The sequence below is a fragment of the Tympanuchus pallidicinctus genome, unplaced genomic scaffold (genome assembly GCF_026119805.1).
Source record: "Tympanuchus pallidicinctus isolate F22 unplaced genomic scaffold, pur_lepc_1.0 scaffold1, whole genome shotgun sequence".
NCBI lineage: Eukaryota > Metazoa > Chordata > Aves > Galliformes > Phasianidae > Tympanuchus > Tympanuchus pallidicinctus.
The window spans coordinates 90,863,992-90,885,631 of record NW_026294618.1 but is presented as its reverse complement, the minus strand read 5'-3'; the positions used below and the strand labels follow the sequence as shown (position 1 = coordinate 90,885,631).

Here is a 21,640-nt window from a genome sequence, read left to right as displayed (position 1 = left end):
GCTTCACTGAGTGTAGAGCATGCACCATCCAATGTTTAAACAGACATGCGTGGAGCTATTTCCCAGCTTATGGAAACTGGAATGCCTCCTGATACAGCTAGATATATGGAAAATGTGCAGCAAAACTCAACAGCAGGAGTCAGACACAGGCTGGCAGGGAAGGTCCAGTCGCACACACAGTCACAGAATCGTAGGGGTTGGAAGGGACTTCTGGAAATCATCTAGTCTGGCTGTCCCACTGCCATGCTCCACCAATCATGCATTCACGAGCTCTTCTGCCAGCAAATTGGTGCTGTAAAACTGCAGAAAAGCACAGGGACGCTGCAATGTCCTTGCAGCAGTCTGAGCTGGAGCCTGCCTCCTAGAGAAAACTGCTAGTGCACTCGTTTTGTAATTAATTCTGAGACTGGATTGATTCACTGCTGGGCTTCTGTGTGAGAAATGTACCACTGTAAGAGAACAGGGTAAACTGTATGTGATTCTTCTCCAAAAGAGCAGTGATACAGTGGCATAGGCTGCCTGCAGGTCATCATCCCTGGAGGTGTCAAGAACTGTGGAGATGTGGCACTGAGGGCACAGTGGGGATGGGTTGATGACCTGATACAATGAGCTTAGAAGTCTTTTCCAATCTTAATGATTCGATGATTCTGCGCTCTTTTTTATTTGCTGACGTGACACAAAAGCGGCATAAAAAAACAACCCTGCTGCTCCCGTCAGAGCCCAACCCTAATAATGCTGGCGGATAACTCGAGTAAAGCTTGGTGGAAAGACCCAGACACGACACACAGCAGCTGCCAAGCCAGCCCCGCTGCGGGAAGTGACGCACCGGCTCCTCCCCGCCACGCCGGGGCCGCCGGAGGTGGTGCTGCCGCCGCGCTGGCGCTGCCTCCCGCCCCGCCTCGCCTCTCCCCTCTCTCTCCTCTGGTTCCGGCGTGGCGGCGGGGATGGCGGCGCTGAGCCTCACGGTGCAGGCGGACAGCCCCCCGCTCGGTAAGCGCGGGCCGGGCCCTTCCTTTCCGCAGGCCCTCCTCCTTCCCTCGGGGTGCCTGTGGTCGCGCAAGGTGCCGCCGCGTTGCATCATACGGAGCATTGCGGGCTCCGCGAGCTGAGCGGCCGCTCCCCGGCGGGCGGTGAGGGGCGGCCGCTGCCCGGCCCGTCCTCGGGCTGCCTGCTTCCCCTCATTGGCTCCCTAGGCGGCGGTGCGGTCTGAGCTGCGAACGCAGGGGCTCTGGAGCGTTTGTTTTTGTAGGTGATAATTGGCACTAGAGGTTTAGTTGAGGGGATTATGTAAGGATGCTAGAGATATTACATCTTACGAGCGAAGCACGTTGGCAGCGTGTGTACGAGGCGGCCGGGCGCACGTCCCACTCCTGCCTGCTCCGTGCTGCTCATCATGGCTGCGCTGGAGGCGTGTGGTAGCTATTAATGTCACTAGTATTAATTACACAGCTTGCCGAGTCTAATCCTTGTCGTTTCCAAAGCCTTTCCGTGCTATTAGCGTACTTACGGGCCTTTCAGATGTATTGCGTGAGCGATGTCACCCTGACTTTCACGTGTGGAATACAGGGGTAGAAGGACGTTAGCTTACTGTTCTTAATGCCACAGGAGGCATTTGCACTGAGGTGGGAGCTGGGAGCTTCTAGCTCCTGTGACTTGTATGTAGGGCAAGGTATTAGTAGCTATGCACCGTCAGCCTTGGGCAGACTCTGTGTTGATCTCAGGGAAGGTGAAATGTGCAGGAAGATTTCAGGTTGCTCAGGTATTAGGAGAAGTTTCTTCTCCAAAAGAGCAGTGATGCAGTGGCACAGGCTGCCTAGGGAGGTGGTGGAGTCATTGTCCATAGGGCACTGTGAACGTGGGTTGGACGTAACGGTCTTAGCGGTCTTTTCCAATTACAATGATTCTGTGATTCTAAGAAGTAACAGGTTGGTTAGATGCCCTTCCAGACCTACTGCATGGCCCTCTGGCTACTTTCATTGAAGTAATGCCTGTGCAAAGCTTGCTGTCTTTGTATATGCTTGTGAGGAAAGCACACAAACACAAGCTCCTCTCCTCCAGCTCAGCAGGCAGGGTCTGGAGCAGAGCCAGCCCAGAAATAATGCAGCCACGTTAGCTTAGTGCTTTGTTCAAGCCCTTCCACTGTGCTATGGAGCACTGAGTTCTGAGCAGGTTGCATTGAGCCACTTTGGATATGGACAGAGCTGTCCTCCAGTTGGCGAATAGCCTTACAAGATCTTTTATTTCTGCACTGTCACTGGTGAGCTACTCTGAGGAGCCTGTGTGAGTTTCTTGTGTTTGTCTTGAATAGAATTTCTCGGTACGTCTTTTTGTAAAGATTAAATAGTGTTAAAAATATTGGCAGGGCTGTGGTGGTGTACACTTTGATACTGTTCAGGTGAAACCGTTTGATTATGATCTCTTCATGTACTCAGGTACAGAACTCATTTCTACAGTACCTTCAGGAAGCACCATGAATTGCTGCTGACAGTTACTGAGCGCACTGCAGATTACTGTATGCTGGGCATTATCAATTTTAAACCACGAGTGTTGCCAAGAATAATTCTCCTGCATATGAGATTGAAGAGTGATTTCTTTCCTGAGCAATCTTACTTGAAGGAGCACTTCAGTCGCTTTGTCATATTAGATGAGAAGTGTAGCTGTTTTGTTGCTGCTGTGAAAGGTATTTTTACTGCAAGAGAGATGAATATGTTTGTTTCTTGTTTTTTTTAAAGGAGCTCTGCTGACAGTAGAGCTTGTGAAGAATGATGTCAAAATTTCAGTGGAAGAAGGCAAGGAAACCATCCTTCGTGTATCTGAGTAAGTGACTTTGCATCTCTTCATCTTGCTTTGGGTCAGCAGTTTTAAAAATCACATGGTTGTAACACTGACAGTAACCTTTCTTGGTAGGAGAAGAATACTTCTATTAATGACTGCATTACTGTTGTCTCGCTGTATTGTTTAGGTATTTGCCTTCTTTGATGTACCATAAGTTATCAAAAGTAAGGCCATTTTATACTATATAAGAGTGGTATACATGATTCCTTGCATTCATACGTATGTGATAGAATTAATTTTAAGGCTTATGTGGCATTGTTATGTGCTCAATTGTGAATATAAGTGAATGATGTCATCTCAGAAAAGTGCTAAATAACTGTACCACACTATCCACTATACTGTAACTGTATCTATCTGCATAATGTGGAAATACTCTTAGAAATTTTTGAAGAAAGCTAATGTATGACCTTTGAAAACTAAAACTATTATTGCAATAAATAATATTGCAATAATATTATTTTTATAATATTATTGGGGTGGGAGAGAGATTTTTATGATCTTTGTAGGATCATGTGCATATCAGAAATGCGGACTAATTCTTTTGGTTTGGGAAAACTGGATTGTTATCTCAGATTCCATATCATGTAAGATGTCTGAATATAATGTGGGAAGATATCCCAGCATTTAAATACCACTGACATTGCAGTGGTACCTCTGATTATCTAGAATCAACAGTAAGGAACGCATTTTGGCCCCTGAACATATTATCAAACATAATAATACTGTTTAAAATTCAGAATCATTGAACTACAGTTACAGTTACATTTAACTACAGTACCTACCTTTTGAGTAGGGACTGAAGAACTTGATTGGGAACCACAGATTTTTTCCATAATCTTCCAAAACCCATACTTGTTCACATTTTGTGTTATTCCCATGGAAGATTCTCTTGAAGTTACCAGTGAAACATAAGCTGGTATTCCTGCATGGCTTTAGAATGATTGTAAAAGCAAACACAGTATTTTTATGTTGTGTAGATCCTTACAAGTTAACAGCAGCTGATCTTTTCCCCACTCCTATAACCCTAGAGAGTGAGCTTGTCACTGTATACATATTTTGGCAGAAAATCAAAGCACTGGCTGCTTGACAAGTCTTCAAACGTAATGACTGTGCTACTGGTTTCTGTTTCCATTTTCTGCTAAAAGATAATAGGTTTAGACTCAAATAAGAGTTCTTTTCTCATTATAATTTCTATTCCTACGTGTTGTCTTTTGCTCTGTGGTATAAAAGCTATCACTTCAAGATGATGTTGGAATAATATTGTATACTCAGCTATGAAAGAACAATGTTTTCTAAATTTTATTAAATTTATTAGTTTTATGTTACCATCTGCATTGCAAACACGTTCATTTTAGCTGTTATGGGAAAGGTTAGAAATGGGAAGCAAAAGCTCAAAAGCTCTTCTGCTCCTTGGTCCCAGGTAAATAAAATCTAGATTCACATTTCTATCAGGTGGCTTTTTTTTTGTGCATTAGTACCATCTCTTATCTCTTATTGGATTATGTTTAAGAAGTTATTCCAAACCTCAATATTGCATTAATTTTGTCTTGCTTAGTTGTACAATCATTAAAAAAAATTGATTCTCTACTTTAAAGTCTGTTAAAAGTATATCTGTAACTGGAGAAGCGTCAGCTGAATTCAGATCTCAAGTAATGCTTCTGGTAAATGGATTTCATGGCATCAATTCTGCTGAAGCCATCTTATTCTGGCATGACTTGAAATTCACTTGGGATATTCCAGACCTTGGTTTTATTTATTTTTTTTTTTTTTAATTTTTTTTTATTTTTGGGGAGGGTTGAAATCAATAGTTGTAATGGCTTGCTTAAGTGATCAAGGGCATTTGTTTTAGTACGAACTAGTGAAAACAAAAACATATTTCACAAACTTTCTGTAGATGCACATATATTAAAGATGTCTTGTTTCTCTGGAAAAGTTTCTTTAAAGTCTGGCAGCATGATGAAATGAGAACAGAACATACTTTGCATATAGTAACTCCTTTCCCCCATAGGTCTTGTTTTTAATAACAATTTAAGGATTAAAAATGGATGCTTGGAGTTTGAAAAGCTAGAAGAAAAGAAAACCTCACAAATAAGCTATGTTCCTTAATTTTGGTGCAGTTAACCGAGTGTGACTGTCAGATCCATTTGTATCAGAAATGGGACTCGTTATAATTATTACTGTACCAAGGAGCCTTTTATTTCTTTCTCAGGACTTTCACTGGTCTTTGCAAGGCTTTTTCTGTGCTATCAAAAATTCCTCGTAAGTTTGTAAAGGATGAAATGTGTGTAGCAGGAGATAGATAACTTGTTTATAAGAAAAATAGTAGCAGAGACTGGAAAAAACCTCGTTCAGACAAATTAAAGTGTAGCATTCAGTCAATTAAAATGAGAGGAACAGAACACTTACAGGAACTCCTTGTTGATGTCAGTGCTTGGTTAGAAGCATATGGAGCTATTTTTTTGTGAACTACACCTGTGTGAACCTGTAGGGATGATTATTGCTCATTTTCAACTGCATGTACAGGTGAAATTGAACTGGATGTAGTAATTTAATATACCTTTATTTTGCATATTTTTTCAGGCATGTTTCATTTACCAATGTGAATTCTATAGTTCGTTACTTGGCTAGAGTTGCTGCTTCTGCTGGGTTGTATGGTTTGAATCTTTTGGAACACACTGAGGTGAGAAGGAACTGTGTCTTTTTTTCTATTTCCTTTCCTCTTTTGTCTGTGACCAAAGTGTCCACTTTTTTCTTTCTTTTGGAGGACTTTTTTATATTCCTGCATTTTATTGTGTATTGCTTGTGCATTTTATTATTAGTCTGAGGTTCCTGTTATGTAGAATGCTGAGTTGTTTGTATTTTTTGTTTTGTTTTGTTTTTGTTAAGCTTGCAGCTTCTTGTAAAAAAGAGTCATAAATCTGATCTTGGAAAGAGTTGCCATTTCCTACCCCCCACAGCAACTACTCCTAAGCTGGCTGTTCACTAATCCAGAATAGTTCAGGTTAGAGGATGAGGACTGTGGTTCATAGAATCATAGAATGGCCTGGGCTGAAAAGGACCACAATGATCATCTACTTTCAACTCCCTTGCTATGTTCAGAGTTGCCAACCACCAGACCAGGCTGCCCAGAGCCACATCCAGCCTGGCCTTGGATGCTTTTAGGGATGGGGCATCCACAGTCTCCTTAGGCAACCAGTTCAATGAGTCACTGCCATCTGTGTGGAAAAACTTCCTCCTAATATCTAACTTAAGCCTCCCCTGTCTTTGTTTAAAACCATTCCCCCTTGTCCTATCACTATCCGCCCTCATAAAAAGGCATACCCTCTCCTGTTTATTCAAGTACTGGGAGGCCACAGAGAGGATTCCCCAGAACCTTCGCTTCTGCAAGCTAAACAAGCCCAGTTCCCTCAATGTTTCTCCAGAATCATCCAGTTTCAGTCACACTGCCATGGGCAGGGTCGCCAGCCACTAGACCAGGCTGCCCAGAACCACATCCAGCCTTGCCTTGAATGCCTCTGTTCAGGGGATGGTTTTCTCTCTTCACTTTCTATTGCTTGGTTGCCATCACTTACTCCTGTGTAATGTAATTCATTATAGTACAAAGGAACACTGTATTACAGTACCTTCAGCAACTAACAGAAAATCATGTTGAAGCTAATGGCAAAATATGCCATTGCTTGCAGAACTTGTGATTTTGTACTAAATTTTTTTTTTGCTGTATGTGATGGACGGAACCCTTAACCTGATTTCATTCAGTGCTTGAGATCCATGTTAAATGCCTTCTGGCTCGGATATCTTGCCACACTGATGAGATGTTCTGTTGTATAAAGTCTTGCATTCCATAGCACTTCCCTAGCGGTGCCATGAAGGCACCAAAATTCTTTATGCCAAAAAGGGAACTTCTTGGTCATTATTCCGTATACAAATTACAAAAAGTTGTTATAAATTGTAGGTGAGGTAAAAAATGAGATGCAGTTCTTCCTGAGTCCTGGTAAATTTTAAATTGATGACTGAAAGTGGCGAATGAACTAAAATTAGTATTATCTGAAATGTAGGGAGGAAACTGAAGGATCTGTTCAACTCTCCTTTCTATAACTGCTTGGAGTTATAGTATATGCTTCATCCCATACATCAGGTCTAAAGGGAAGCGTTGTCATAGTGTATTCCTTGTAAGGCACTAAAAATAAGTTATAATCTGTATAGGTACCTAAATTTTCTGAGGTGTTTTGAAGTTAAGCCCTAAGGCCTCTGTAAATATGCTTTCAAGATTGCTAGTTCTAGTAGAATGCTTCTTTTCTTTTGTTCTTTTTTCAACAGTAGTGCTGTACTTTGGGACATACAGTGGCAGCAGTATTTGTGGGACAAATACCTCAGAACGTAACTTTGAACAACTGCACTGAGTTCTGTAGCAATTACGTTTATGTAATTATGTTTATGCCTGCCCCATTGGCTTAGGTATTGCAAGGATTCCTTGTGCAGTTTACCAAACACTTGAATGTGAAACAGACAGAGGAGTTTAAGATATATTTGATCTCTTACAGAACTGAAGGATCTGATTCATAGGCAGAGCTATGCATCAACCAAGTGCCTGATTTTTATTGTTATTTCTTTTTTTAAAATGCATACAGCAAGATGTATTTCTGTAGGAAAAGACTTCTGCAAAAGAAAAGGAAGGGAAATAAGGTGAGGTAGGGATTTGGTTTCTACAGAGCTAAAAGAACGTGAGGCAGAGAAGATAGGAACTGAGGAGAAAATGACATACTTATCCAGTAGTGATACCAGAAATATCAAGTATTGCAGAATTGTTATACCTAAATAGTTGCAGGACACCCATTATTGTATGCTGTGTGTGATGAAATAAATGCCCAAGAGCTGCTATTTTTTCCAGTGGGAATAATTTCAATGAATTCAATATAGTTTCAACAGTTTGAAAACATTCTGAAGGAAGAAGCTGAATTTAATCATGTATTGTTGTTCTGGATGAATGTTTAGGTGTACTTGATTTTAAAGGTTATTTAAGCATCCCTTGTGATTTAATGTCCAATATATTTAATATTGATAGTCTAGCTAATATTTTCTGTTCAGCTGTGAGGTGTATATTCAGATTTTTGACTTCTTTCTCATTGCTTTACTAACTTTTAATATCTTATGTTCCTTAAAACTAGGTTGACCACTGGCTAGAGTTTAGTGCTACAAAGTTATCTACTGCCAGCCAGTTTCTTTCAGCAGTCCAAGAGCTCAACCACTGCCTATCTCTGAGAACCTACTTGGTTGGAAACTCTCTGAGTCTTGCAGATGTCTGTGTCTGGGCTGTACTAAAAGGTACTGGTACATGTTCTCCCTTTCATTGGTTTGCTATCATACATACTAGGAGTTCTCAAATTTCTCTTTCTGTGGTTGCTAGTAGCAATTCTTAGCTGTATGCCAGACTCTGCACTGTTGTTCACACTGCTTTGTCCTGTGCATCACTGATGGGAATAGTGTGACTTAGGAAGCCTTAGAATTGTTCTATGTGAAAACTTACATGATGTGCTTATGGATGGTAATATTTCTAACTTATATTGTGTTACCTATAAGAATGTCATTATATTACCTGCTTCCTAAATAGGAAAGTGTGTTGTAGCCCAAAATTTTGACTTGAATATTTGAATTTTGTATTACAGAACAAAATTGTATACGCGGACCTTTCAGCTATGTTACCTTAATAGACTGGCGTTTAGCTTGAGTTACTGAAAAGTGTTACTCTAAGAAATAGTCTTCAGAAGCTAAAACAAGCTTTGCTGAACTGTTTATATGAGTTTGTATCCCAGGTGTATGTCTAACATTAATAGATGACTGTCATTCATTGTGACTGAGTGCCCCTTGAAAGTAATGTACATGTTCAAAATTAAAGTCTGACATCTTTGAATAATTTTTTAAAGTTATGCCTCTGAGAAATCTGAAATCAATGCATTATGTCTGTTTTCTGCCTTTTCCCCCTGGAATCCCTTTAGTGAAGTTACTCCTTCAATATTAGATTTTGGGAACTGATCCCTGGAAAGTAAATGCTAGTACTGGTATATGCTTCACTTTGGAGAAAGCTTGAAAAACATCAAAGGTAGACCTATTAGAAGGATATCCTGTATTTCTGTTTTTGGAAGAAAAAACCCACATTTTTTTACTAATTTTGAGTTTTAGATGATAAAAACAAAACTTAATGTTGCTCAGCCCCCCACCCCTTCTGTTTCTTGAAACAAAAAAGAATGGATTATGTTCTTTGGAGGGAGTTTATTTAATTTGTTTTAAAATGACTTGCATCCTCATGACTAAATATCCTTTCAGAACAGAGGCTTAAGTAGGTTATTAAAAACCATAATCTTGTACTGATCTTAAAAATTGCAATTGGTAGTCTTTCTATTTTAATAATTCAGCAGCTTGAAAATTTTGTTTCCTAACAGATAATAATATCTGGCAAGAGCAATTACAGCAAAATAAAGCTCCCATCCATGCAAAACGATGGTATGGCTTTCTTGACGTACAGCAAGCTTTTCAGTCTGTAGGAGCCAAGTGGGCTTCTGCCATTCCAAAGGTCAAAATGGTAAGCTTTGCTTTGTCTGGGGAGAGTAGCTTTATTTGTATGAGTAGCTTTATTTGTATGAATACCCTATAAGGATCTCCTTAAATTTAGCAAATAAAAAGGGATCAGTTGCAAGTAGTTTTGGTTTTTTTTGTAAGTTCCTCTTAAAAAGGAGGAACAAAACAGCTACCAATGTCATATTCAGAAGGGTGAGTAGTGTAGTCCAGTGCTTAGCTGGAATCATGGAAAAATGACACTGCTCTTTAGCTGTATCATTTTGTTTTTCTAACAAGGATTTCAAGATCCTGAGAGACCTGCAGAGATTGCAGTTGCTTGAAGTAGTTAATCACAGTGAGGTTAACAATACCAAGATAAACTTGGTTTTCTTCTATCTAGAAAATTAAATAACTTGTTAGAACTTCTCAGTCGTAGTTCACAACTGAAAAAAAAGATTAACTTGGAGCTGCAAAATTAGTCTAGTTTTGATGTACTGACAGTAATGTGAAAGTTGTGAAGAGATGAATTTGGGGTGCAATACGATGGATTCTTGCTGTTTGTTTTGAAAGAAGATACTGGAGCACAAGAGTGTATCTGAAGTTTTATTCTTGTTTATTCAGCTAACATGATCTGTAATTATAATCTCCATTAATTTTTAAGGCAACTGAAAAGAAAGCGGATGTTGGGAAGTTTGTTGAACTTCCTGGTGCAGAGATGGGAAAGGTCATTGTACGGTTTCCTCCTGAAGCAAGTGGGTAAGAAGCATAGATGCTTTGAAAAGTTTCTATTTTTCATTTTTGTTTTCAAGAAAACTAGAAGTGTGCTTTGGTGAGAATCAGCTTCGTGCATCAGCTTATCAGATAAGTCTTTGGAGTCAAAAGAGTAATTAAAGCTTTGTCTGTGACTGCATTAGAGTTGTATGTTTAATTCTCTGTGACTCATTGTGTTATTAGCTAAACTTGAATTACAGAAGTGGTTTTTTAATGTGCTCAGCAGTGGGAGGAGAAGTGGAAGGGATTTGCATGGATAATGGAGATGTGTACTAACAGAAGCTGTGATGAGTGAATACGGTCTTTGTGAGTTGGGTGCAGTGTGCTCAGTACTTCATCAGGAAGCTTAAATTTGGGAAGGGAAAGGTGTATGGGATAATCTCCTTTCAGGAAACTTTACAATAGATGTATAATTGAGATCTTTGTCTCAGAGGGTCAGATTATATGTAATCTGAGATACAAACTCATAAAGACAGAAAATGGGAGATGTTATGAATCTCACTACCAGCTTTGTTGATCTGTTGATCCACATATATTACAGCATCTTAATTGCCAATATAGTTAATGCAGAAGCAGTCAGAAATCAGTAGGAGTATAGAAGTGTTTTATTCAAACATATGTACATGACACACTTAGTAAGTAAAGCTTTACTTTTATCAATCAATACATAGAAAAGAGGATTAAAAAATGCATAATAAATTTCATAAATAAAACTTTCACCCAGCTTTTTTTTCTATTTCTTTTAAAAGTGCTTGATAAGCTGTGAAATTTCCATTACTGCCTTTCTTCAGTAAACTGTCCATTCAGCATCGTATTATTTCTGTGCTTATGTTTCTTGCTTTATAAGTCCTGTACGAACTGTCATTGTATTGTATATATGTAGCACAGATTATTTCTTTAGAAGCATGTATTTTTTTAGATTTTTGGAATTAATGTTTATGTATTAAATTAGGTTTAAATCAGCAATAACTTTTTAGTTAGTTAAAATGGAAAGCATCCACTGTTCTAGAAAATTCCAGTCTTCTGATTGTGGTAGGTTCAGATTATCTATCTGGTAGAAATTACTTAATGTTGTCAACATGGTCAGTTTAAGTTAGTCTGTAAAACTGGAAATAATTCAAGTCCTATTTTTATATGCATAGTGACAGTTAATAAGCAGCATTTTAACAATTACCTGGTAATTTTATGGTAGAAAAAAACAATCTACTTTTATAAATGTACCAAATCTTGACATGTTTTCTTCATTTGTTTGACTTAGCTATTGCTTATTTCTTATCTTTCTTACTGAAGTCTAACTGAAGTGGTGCTGATGTATTTATTTATTTTCTTTTTAGATACCTACATATCGGTCATGCCAAAGCTGCTCTGCTAAATCAGCACTACCAAGTTAACTTCAAAGGAAAACTTATTATGAGGTTTGATGACACAAATCCCGAAAAAGAGAAAGAAGACTTTGAAAAGGTATGATGAGAGAACAGAGAAATCATTCACTGCACTAAATTAATTCAAAGTTAAATTACATGGAGATCTGTTGCAGTACACTTTTTTTTGCACTAGATATTTAAGGCATCAGTATTGCACTTAAGTTTTAAGTTTTTAAGAAATTTTTTTTTTAAGTTTTAAGAAATTTCCATCATCTTTAATAAAAGTTTTTTGTCAGTTGCTTCTTTCCTTTCTCCAACATGTATGTAGATATGCAACTCCTGTCATACTCGTTTTCATTTTATAAGTACTGTTTGACTGTAAGAAGTAGTTCATTTCAATTTTCTTCTCCTTTTCTTGTTCTCCCTGATCTCATATAATCATAGGCTTTGAATCAGTAAGTGCTTACCTCTTTTTTCTTTCATGCTTGTCGTGTTATTTTTATTGATCATCCTTCCTGGACTGTGGATTGCTACAGCACCTAATCTGGCATGGTGAGGATAGAGGTTTAAGAAAACTAACTTTCTAGAATATTACAGTAGACAATTCCACACTTTGCAGGTTATTCTTGAAGATGTCGCAATGCTGCACATCAAACCAGATCAGTTTACATATACCTCAGATCACTTTGAAACAATAATGAAATACGCTGAGCAGCTCATTCAAGAAGGGAAGGCATATGTGGATGATACTCCTGCAGAGCAAATGAAAGCAGAGCGTGAGCAAAGAACGGAATCTAAACACAGAAACAACTGTAAGATTTTTCATGCTTCCTTTTTGGTTTTGTGGCATTTTAATTTGGCATCACAGCTTGATTTTTATTAAAAGGTGAATGAGACAACTGATTGCATAACTGTAAGGTCCTTATAGGAACTTGGAAATCATAGAACTTTAAAGAAGTTTGGTTTGGAATGCACCTTGAAGATCACCCATTCCAATCCTCCTGCTGTGGGCAGAGACACCTCCCACTAGATCAGGCTGCCAATGGCCCCATCCTGCCTAGCCTCAATGCCTCCAGCAATAGGGCATCCACAGCTTCTCTGGTCAACCTGTTCTAAAGTCTCACTACACTGTGAATAAAGAATTTCTTCCTTGTATCTAATAGAAATCTACACTTTTTTTTTTTTTAAAAAATCATTAGCCCTTGTCCTAACACTCCTTGTTAAATTGTCCTTCCCCATCTTTCCTGTAAGCCCCCTTTAGGTGTGAGAAGATTGTAAGGCTACAAGGTCACCTCTAAGCCTTCTCTTTCCCAGGCTTTTCATCTGCTATTACTCACAAATGTTTAGTGCTTTGTTCTTTGTGGCTGGAATAACTGTACATTTATACAGGTGCAGGAAACTTCTGTATGTATTTCATCATCATTCATCACCAATTTCTAAAAAATTCAAAATATAAAATGTATGTAAAGAGGGGGTGACATTACTTTTTGTTGCTGCAGTGGTAGACTGTAGTTCTGTATCAAATTCAAAACACCTTAGAAAATTATTTTTATTATTTTTAGGTGTTAATAAGAATCTACAAATGTGGGAAGAAATGAAAAAGGGAACAGAGTATGGACAAACTTGTTGTCTACGAGCAAAAATTGATATGAATAGTAACAATGGGTGTATGAGGGATCCGACTCTTTATCGCTGTAAAAACCAGCCTCACCCACGTACAGGAACTACCTACAAGTATGTTCAATTTCTTTGTGTGGCCTGTGATTATTTTTTTTTTTTGCTTTTTTTCAGAGTATTTACCATTCCTTGGTAAACTTATGTTAATGCTTGGAATCTGTTTGCATTTTTCAGTTAGAAAGTGTAATGAGTCTCTTTACTGTGAGGAGCTTTACAGATGCTTTTTAAAACCTGTTTGTTAGTTGTCGTAGTCAGCAGTGAATATTTTACTGCTCTATAAATACATCATCTGTCAGTGAAGAGCTTGGAGTCAAAAGTTGAATTAAGACTTAATGGCTTTATCATGGACAAAAAAGTTGTTTCCTTTAGTTCTTGGAACTTAAACAGAATTGTGACAATTCTACATCACTACAGTTTTCATAACAGCCTCTGTCTTTGTACAGAATGAAGAATTACTGCATTGTGCCTTGAAATCAGGCTACCCAGTTGATGGAGGCTATGATTCACTGCTTATTTGGGGCCTTTGCTAGCAGCCACACAATGTTGGTTTTGGAAATACTGATTTTAATGTGTGTATAACACTAAAGCAATTCCTGTGTGTAGGGATTTTGTTTTAAATGTGATAGCTTTGCACATTCTGTATTGTCTGTATGCTGTTTTTAAAGAAGGCTTGATCTGAAGGTTTTCAGATCACAGACTATAAAAGTTTATAGTATGTAAATATAAATGATACTTAATTTGGAGGTTTAAATGTGAGGAAATTGTTTTGCTCTTCTGCCTTGTTAACCAAGGCTCCTTATTTTCAAGGGTTTATCCTACGTATGACTTTGCCTGCCCCATCGTTGACAGTATTGAAGGTGTCACACATGCACTTAGAACAACAGAATACCACGACAGGGATGAACAATTCTATTGGATCATTGAGGCATTGGGCATAAGGAAGCCATACATATGGGAATACAGCAGGTTAAACCTCAACAACACTGTGCTGTCCAAAAGAAAGCTTACGTGGTTTGTCAATGAAGGGCTTGTGGATGGATGGTATGTTATTTGTTTGTAGCTCAGCATTGTTATTGTAGATATTTGCACTGATGCATCTCTTTCTGTTTTAGTCAGTGTGCTTAAGCAGCAAAGCAGCATGAATGAGTATTTAAATGGAATTTGAGAACACAGATTAATTACTGTAGCTTCTGAATGTACAATGTGTCTGCTTACTGTGCTGTGGTAACTGTATGCATACATATTCAGATATTTCATGTTTATTATAGGATCTTATTTTTGGGCTTTGGCTCTTGCTTCAGGTGCTACTTGTACGTTTCCCTCTCTGAGTTATTAGATACATTCCTGAGCAATGCCAGAAAACATACCTCCTCTTGTCACCCACTTCTTTATGTACTTAGGTTATTTTTTGTATTAGAATCATAGAATCACTTGGGTTGGAAAAGACCTTAAAGATGATCGAGTGCAACCACAACCTAACCAAACTACCCTAACAACCCTCCTGTAAGTCATGTCCCTGAGCACCACATCCAAACAGTTTTTAAACACATACAGGGATGGTGACTCAACCACCTACTTGGGGAGCCTATTGCAGTGCTTAACAACCCTTTCTGTAAAGAAGTGTTTCCTGATATCACCTTGGTGCAACTTCAGGCCATTTCCCCTCATCCTGTCACCAGTGAGAATCACCTGTCAGAAGTGAAAAATTAAGAGATTAAGTGGATGTCTGCGGAAGATAAATGATTCTTGGTGGCCTGGTAGCTTAGATGTTTTCCTGAAAAGAATGGCCAGTGATTCTGCACCTCTGCAATTAATTCAGAGTCTGGAGAGGGTTCTTCTTGGTTCTTCCCACAGTGATCTTGTTGTGGGATCCCACCATCTGAAGTCCTCTCCTCATATCAGTTTTTGAGAGACTGAAGGTAGAATAGACATAAGAAGAGGGTCACTTCCCCAGGAGATGGTTTACCTCCCTCAGCCTTCTCAGTTAGATCTTCTCATCTAGCTCTTCATTCACAAAAATAAAATACATTGAAGCTGCCTTTCACATGTGGCAGTATTATTAAACTTTTTGAGAAATCTTACAGGTAAAACTTAGTGTGTGATACTGATAAAACTTCTTTTTCTACTAGGGATGACCCAAGGTTTCCCACTGTGCGTGGTGTCCTGAGAAGAGGCATGACAGTTGAAGGGCTAAAACAGTTCATTGCTGCTCAGGTGAGTATTTCCTTCTTTTCTGATTCTTTAAGTCTTATATAGTAAGGACAAGTTTTCATAAGGTTTCATTTAAATTTCTTGTGATTCTGAGGTTCCTTTTGAAGATTTACTGCTTTCTTGTGTAGTGCTTCAACGTGTCTGAGCAGGTCCTTGCAAAACTCAGTAGCAGGTTTCTTTAAAAAAAATAAATTGCTTTGCAAGCTCAGAAGTTATTTTATGAATTGTTTTGATAAATGCAAATAAAGGGTTTGTAGCTATTAAAGGACTTTCTTTTAGGTGAGTCGGACAGCTAGGCTACATGCACTTGTGGTTTTTTTGTTGTGTTTTTCTTTTTTAAATTTTCCAGGGCTCCTCTCGATCTGTTGTGAATATGGAGTGGGATAAAATTTGGTCCTTCAACAAAAAGGTATGCTTTTACTTGAATTTGATGCTACTCCTCATACCCTGTCAGGAATATGTAGAGAATTGGAGTGCTTATTACAACAAGTAGCAATTGCAATATGTTGCATCATTTTGGCACACTTTCAGGAAAATGGAATGTCCCCTGCTGTTTCTGACCTGAGTTAGCACTAATCCTATTGATTGTCCTATGCCAATACTTACTTGCCTTACTTAGTAATATGAGGAAAGATAATGATATGTAAATCTGATATGAAAACTGCATTTCATTTTTCTGCTTTCAAGCTGCGAGCTATCTGTAAGAAGGTATTACTTAAAGCTTTTTTACCTTAGCCATAGCTTACAGTGCTGTAAGCGTACATAGCACAAGCTATCATTTTTGCAGCTTTATAGCACAGTCATATTTGCTTATATAACAGGAGCTCTACAAACCCACTGAAAATGCATTATTCCTGGCTTTAAAATGCTGCCTGTTTCTGGTTTGGCTTATCTGTTAATGTAAACATAAATCTTACTCAAATTGTTGGCCGCTTTTCCTCTTGGTGGCTTTGTCTTAAGATGCTGGGTATACTGCCTGTGTAGATAAAGCCAGCACTGCTGATGTTTCTGACTGAATGTCAGATAAGGAATACTGCATCTTGACATGGTTAGTTGCTTTTTGGCAGCGGATGCTTGGACACTATAATAAGGCGAATTATTAGAATGCTGACTGCATATTTTGTGTGATTGTGGAAACACCTGTTATTTTGCATTGGGATTCCTGCTTGATTTTGCTTAGATAGTACCCAGATCTGTTCATTTAAGTAGCTTTTGCTTGTCTGGCATGTGTCTTGTATTTATTCACGTATTTTGTGTTTGGTTTGCTATGTGCACAAAGGTTTATGAATTGGTTCTTTCTGTTGCTGCATAGATATAATTAAGAGTTGGATTTGGGGGAAGAACCCACGAAGGACTGTCAGGGCTCATTTTTCTTTGAATTGACTTTTGAACTGAGTTTCTTACATATCTGACTCCTTGGACAGCATCACATTTACATCTGTCTGTTCAGATAGATTGCTATTTGAATTATGAACAAAAGCAATTGTTTGTGTGCAGGTAGTTCTAAGCTTAGTCTTAGTGTGAGAGATGAGCCACTCATTTCATATGTTAATCAGTAGTGTATTTGCAAGATTTTTAACATTTGTAGTCTGAGGAAGGATTGTGGATTTTAATCACAATAAATAAAAAGTCTACTAATAAAATTCAGTCTTTTAGTTATCAAAACTATGTTATTAAGTCACATGTATTTTGAAATGCATACACAAATCCTAGTTTAAAATCTAACACTTAAGATTCCAGCTTTAGTAATGGTCAACTTACAAATATATGACTTCTTTACGAATGTGATCATTACTTTGCTTGCTTGTGTCAGTAGATAGATGTTAAATTATCTTTTCTATATTTTTTATGCAGTTTTTCATGTTAGCAGGAATAAACTAGGGGAGAAGAAGCCACTTTGTATTGACAACAGCAGGTGTTTGTCTTTATGTTAGCTTCCAGTTAAACTGGGAGATCTCTTTTGGTCCTAGGCAACTTCTAGTTGAATTACATCAAGTGGCTGAACAGTCAAACCAATCTTTTACATATGAAAAGAATTGTGAGAAACAATCTTAGCTGAGATTTAAAATGGATGATGAAAATATAGGAAGGCAGTTTGTAGGTTTTTCTTGCCAGACTCAAGCTTTAGAAATCCTGATGAAGTCAATATTATGGTGTTGCCTTATTATAGTATCTAATGCTGATGTGTTTAAATTGCAGACTAAATTGGTGCTTCCTCTATAGCCATGTCTGTCCCTGATTCTGCTGGAGTATTGATCTGGAAAAAGAGTATGGGACCAGTTCTCATGCTGCTGAAAAAAGAAAGAACTGCATCAATAAATTATTGCTTTAAATTCAGCTACCTAGAAAGAAAGTGGTCCAGATTTAGTGCTATTCATGAGTAGAAAAATTGGATTTTTTTTTTTTTTTTTACTATCTTCCCTGTGAGACAGTAGCTCATAATTTTTCCTACTTCTAACATCAGAAATACTCAATGCATAGTTTTTACTTCAAGTATTTCAGTAAAGAGGAAAAATTGAAGTATTATTTTCTCACTTCTATAGCTTTGCATTAAGAGATTAACACAGTAACATTAAAAAAAATGCAGTAACATAAAGAGTACCAGTTAATATCCTTTTTTTTAAGTTGTTGTTTTATGCAGTATTTTACTTCTCTGTTGATGTCATATATTCATGACCCTCCCCTTGTTTGGTTTCTGTAGGTTATAGATCCAGTAGCACCTCGGTACACTGCTTTACTGAAAGATGCAGTGGTTCCAGTAAACGTTCCTGAAGCTCAAGAGGAGATGAAGGAAGTGGCTAAGCATCCAAAGGTTCTCAATTTACTTCTTTAATATTCTTGTATTTCAGATCAGTAAGGTTGGAAGTACCTTGACTTAGAGCAGTCAGCAAGGAGACCTTGCTGTCTCTGGTTTTAACTTGCTTGGAGAGCATGAGATAAAATCAAGGTGTGCTTTTTTGCAAAACTGTCAAGAAGTCAGCAACTACTAATCACCTTTCTTCATTTAAGAGAATGATTTAGGAAAGTGCTTTTGTAAATATTTACAATGTGTATAGATGAAGTCATGGTGGGAGGCACCTCAGAAGAGGTGATGCATCACAAGTCTGGAGTGATAATCTGGATACTCTGACAGCTTTTATTATTGTTTGACATAAACTTTCACAGAGAAATTTAAGTATAAAATGTATTTAAAGCTTTATGGTTAGAATATAGTAATCACAGCTTATCCATAAGAGTGAGGGATGCAGGAAGGATTAGATTTAGGTAGAAAAGTGAAATATTAACCTGTTAATTCTATTACTTAGATCTTTTTTAATATGACTTCTAAATTCAGGTAGCAAGTAGTTACTGTCAAGAGTTCAAGTAATTTAAAACTCTTAGTAATCAGTAAATAGAATAATATCCATTAAGAAGGAGCCTGGTTTTTTTTCCCTGCTACATGTAGGGAAGAGGTTTTACTTTGACTATGACATCTCAAGTTACACTTCAGCTTCTCTGAAAGCATCTTCATAAATGTTTTTGTGGTTTTACTTAGTTTCTTCATTTTGTTGCTCTGAATATTGCTGTAACAATTTCTTGTATCTGAGAGGTCAAGATCTGGTTTACCCTTTTCCCTGTGGTATTTCTATAAGGAAACATGTTTTGAGCAGATGCAAGTGAGAATTGTGACCCTTGGAGTCCAAAAGAAATTTGATCTGATGCAAGCCTGCGTATTAAAATGCATTTTTATATTACTGTCTTAAAAATTCTATGCAGCTGGGAAAAGCTGCACATTTGCTTCAGTTTTGACTGAAGTAAAACTAAAAAAGCTGAGAGTTACGAAATTTGTTTCGAAGGGAGTTTGCATGGCCAGCAGAAAAATTGATCAAAAAGTTAGTTTGTACACGTAAGAATTTGAAGACACGTGAACTTTAAGAAAGTATTAGTATGCTGTTGGTTGTGTTGAGCTTGGTGTTTGATACAGGTTGTGTTTTTGGAGTACGCTGTCAGAGGAATACGTGTAGCAATTGTGAACCAGAAACCTGTGAGACAGTTACAGAGGAATACCATAGCTTTCTGTTACTGTTATTCTGAGTCTCACACCTTCATCTGTTTTACAGCTGTCATAAAGAAAGCGTGGTTTTAGCACTGCTTTAAATTTAGTCAGCTTTTGACAGCCTCTCCTTTGAAATAAAAATCATTTTTCACAGAATGCTGATGTCGGGTTGAAACCTGTTTGGTATGGCTCCAGAGTGCTGATAGAGGGTGCAGATGCAGAGACCCTGACAGAGGGAGAGGTGGTTACATTCATAAATTGGGGCAATATTATCATCACAAAATTAAACAGGTAAGCAATACTGGCAGATGAAATTAACTTTTGCATTTCAACTTTTTGTTGACTTTTTTTTGTAGTAGGTAGCTTCTAATAGTAAAATATTTGTAGTTATCCACATATATAGAGATATCCTCTTTGAAATATGTCACAAAACTGGATATTTGACATAAAGTGTATTGTACAGGTGGTCCAGGTCTGAAATCAGCAATCAGTCCTACTGCTGCATGTTCCTTTTACCCCATATTCTCCACATAGGTGGTAGTATTTCCACTGTGAAAGAACTATTTCAGACAAAACAAACAAAAAACGCTTGGAATTTTAAAGCTTTGTTCTGCAACAGTTACCTGCTTTTGCAAGGTTTAAAAAAAAACACAACAAAATCACAGTTTTAGTTGCAGAACTGTTGGAGTGAGAGAAGGAGGCTGTTAATGTCATCATAATATCTGGAAAATGCCTGAGACACTGGCAGAATGAATTGAGCTGAGGCAGAATGTAAAACAAATAGGTAGAGATTTTTTGCATGTCTCATAGTGTCTGTCAATACTTTAAGAAATTGAAAGTAAAGGAGAACTTCCAACAGAAGTGATTTCACTTCTTTGTTTCTCGTGTCTTCTGTATTTCATTTATGAACTCTTAACAGTTGTTTCAGTGGATCTGTTGATGGTCTGTGGTATCAGATGAAAACAAACCCTTTTGACTTTGCTCTAATCCTTTATCTTTTCCTGTAGAAATTCAAGTGGAAAAATTGTGTCCATTGATACCAAGTTGAACTTAGAAAATAAAGACTTCAAAAAAACCACTAAGATCACTTGGCTAGCAGAAACTCCACGTGCACCACTCATCCCAACTGTTTGTGTTAATTATGAACATCTGATCACTAAGCCAGTTCTAGGTAAAGATGAAGATTTCAAGCAGTATATCAACAGAAATAGCAAGGTAAGATGGCTTTTTTCCTCTTTATATTCTACAAAGCTTTTTTTTTTGCCATTATTACATTTTGTTATGTTTCTTGATCATTAAATTTCATTTGTTAAAGAAGAAAATCGTGTGTATCTCGTTCTTGTGTTTTCCATTCAGTTTCTTATAATAACAGGAGTTGAATCTGTGATATTTTTTTTCTGTATGTTAATGCATTACCTGATTCTTACCCTTCAGGGACCAATAGTTTGAGTTTTTATGGTGTTACACTCTTATAATACGGCATTTTCTTTTGAGCACTTCTGCTCTGCTTCTGGAATTAACTGACATTTCAGCACTTGGAAGCACTGTTACAACAGCTCTGCCCTGTTTCTTGCTATACATTCCTTGTCCTTTGTTAGGTTTGCACTGACTGCTTTTAACTTTTACAGCAAGAAGAACTGATGTTAGGTGATCCTTGCCTTAAGGACTTAAAAAAAGGAGACATCATCCAACTCCAGAGGAGAGGATTCTTTATTTGTGATCAACCCTATGAGCCAGTGAGGTAAGCTACCTAAGAATGACCCAAGCGAACTTCACACAATTTCATTTAACTTGTTGAGTTTTAAAATTTTCACACATCTCTTGATGAGGCTAATGTTACTAATGTTGTATCAATGCTGCAAATATTTTACCCTTTAGCACTACTACATATTATTTCTGTGAACTGACATGGCTTTTGTTTTTTGTGTACCTCTCCCATCTGTCTAAGGCAAGTCTGTCTAAGGCAGGCATGTGGCACTTCTGGTGCACCCCAACTAGCTTAGAATTAGTAATGAGATCAGGTTTACTTGTTGTGATTCAAAGTACATCAATCAAGGAACAGTGCTACAGAATAGAACAGACAGTTGCCTAGGTAGTGTGTGCAGTAATGTGTATTGTGGCAGTTCTTTAGCAAGTTGCCAAACATGTAAAATTACACTGCCATGTAACATTACAAAGAAAGCTTACTGTTCCT

The 21,640-nt window shown here is 37.8% G+C and overlaps 1 protein-coding gene across 2 annotated transcripts in view; it reads left to right on the top strand.

Moving 5' to 3' along the window:
• Nucleotides 1-851: 851 nt before the first annotated feature.
• EPRS1 (glutamyl-prolyl-tRNA synthetase 1) overlaps nucleotides 852-21,640 on the top strand; it is a 38,378-nt gene continuing 17,589 nt past the window's right edge. For both annotated transcript variants that reach the window (XM_052696672.1, XM_052696663.1), the window contains exons 1-16: nucleotides 852-990; nucleotides 2,733-2,817; nucleotides 5,416-5,515; nucleotides 8,001-8,157; nucleotides 9,273-9,412; nucleotides 10,049-10,143; nucleotides 11,493-11,619; nucleotides 12,142-12,334; nucleotides 13,085-13,256; nucleotides 14,007-14,240; nucleotides 15,329-15,413; nucleotides 15,760-15,819; nucleotides 18,112-18,222; nucleotides 19,601-19,737; nucleotides 20,454-20,661; nucleotides 21,075-21,187. In XM_052696672.1, the coding sequence (XP_052552632.1) occupies nucleotides 945-990; nucleotides 2,733-2,817; nucleotides 5,416-5,515; nucleotides 8,001-8,157; nucleotides 9,273-9,412; nucleotides 10,049-10,143; nucleotides 11,493-11,619; nucleotides 12,142-12,334; nucleotides 13,085-13,256; nucleotides 14,007-14,240; nucleotides 15,329-15,413; nucleotides 15,760-15,819; nucleotides 18,112-18,222; nucleotides 19,601-19,737; nucleotides 20,454-20,661; nucleotides 21,075-21,187 (2,063 nt within the window). In that variant the 5' untranslated portion in view covers nucleotides 852-944. The remainder of the gene's footprint in view (nucleotides 991-2,732; nucleotides 2,818-5,415; nucleotides 5,516-8,000; nucleotides 8,158-9,272; nucleotides 9,413-10,048; nucleotides 10,144-11,492; nucleotides 11,620-12,141; nucleotides 12,335-13,084; nucleotides 13,257-14,006; nucleotides 14,241-15,328; nucleotides 15,414-15,759; nucleotides 15,820-18,111; nucleotides 18,223-19,600; nucleotides 19,738-20,453; nucleotides 20,662-21,074; nucleotides 21,188-21,640) is intronic.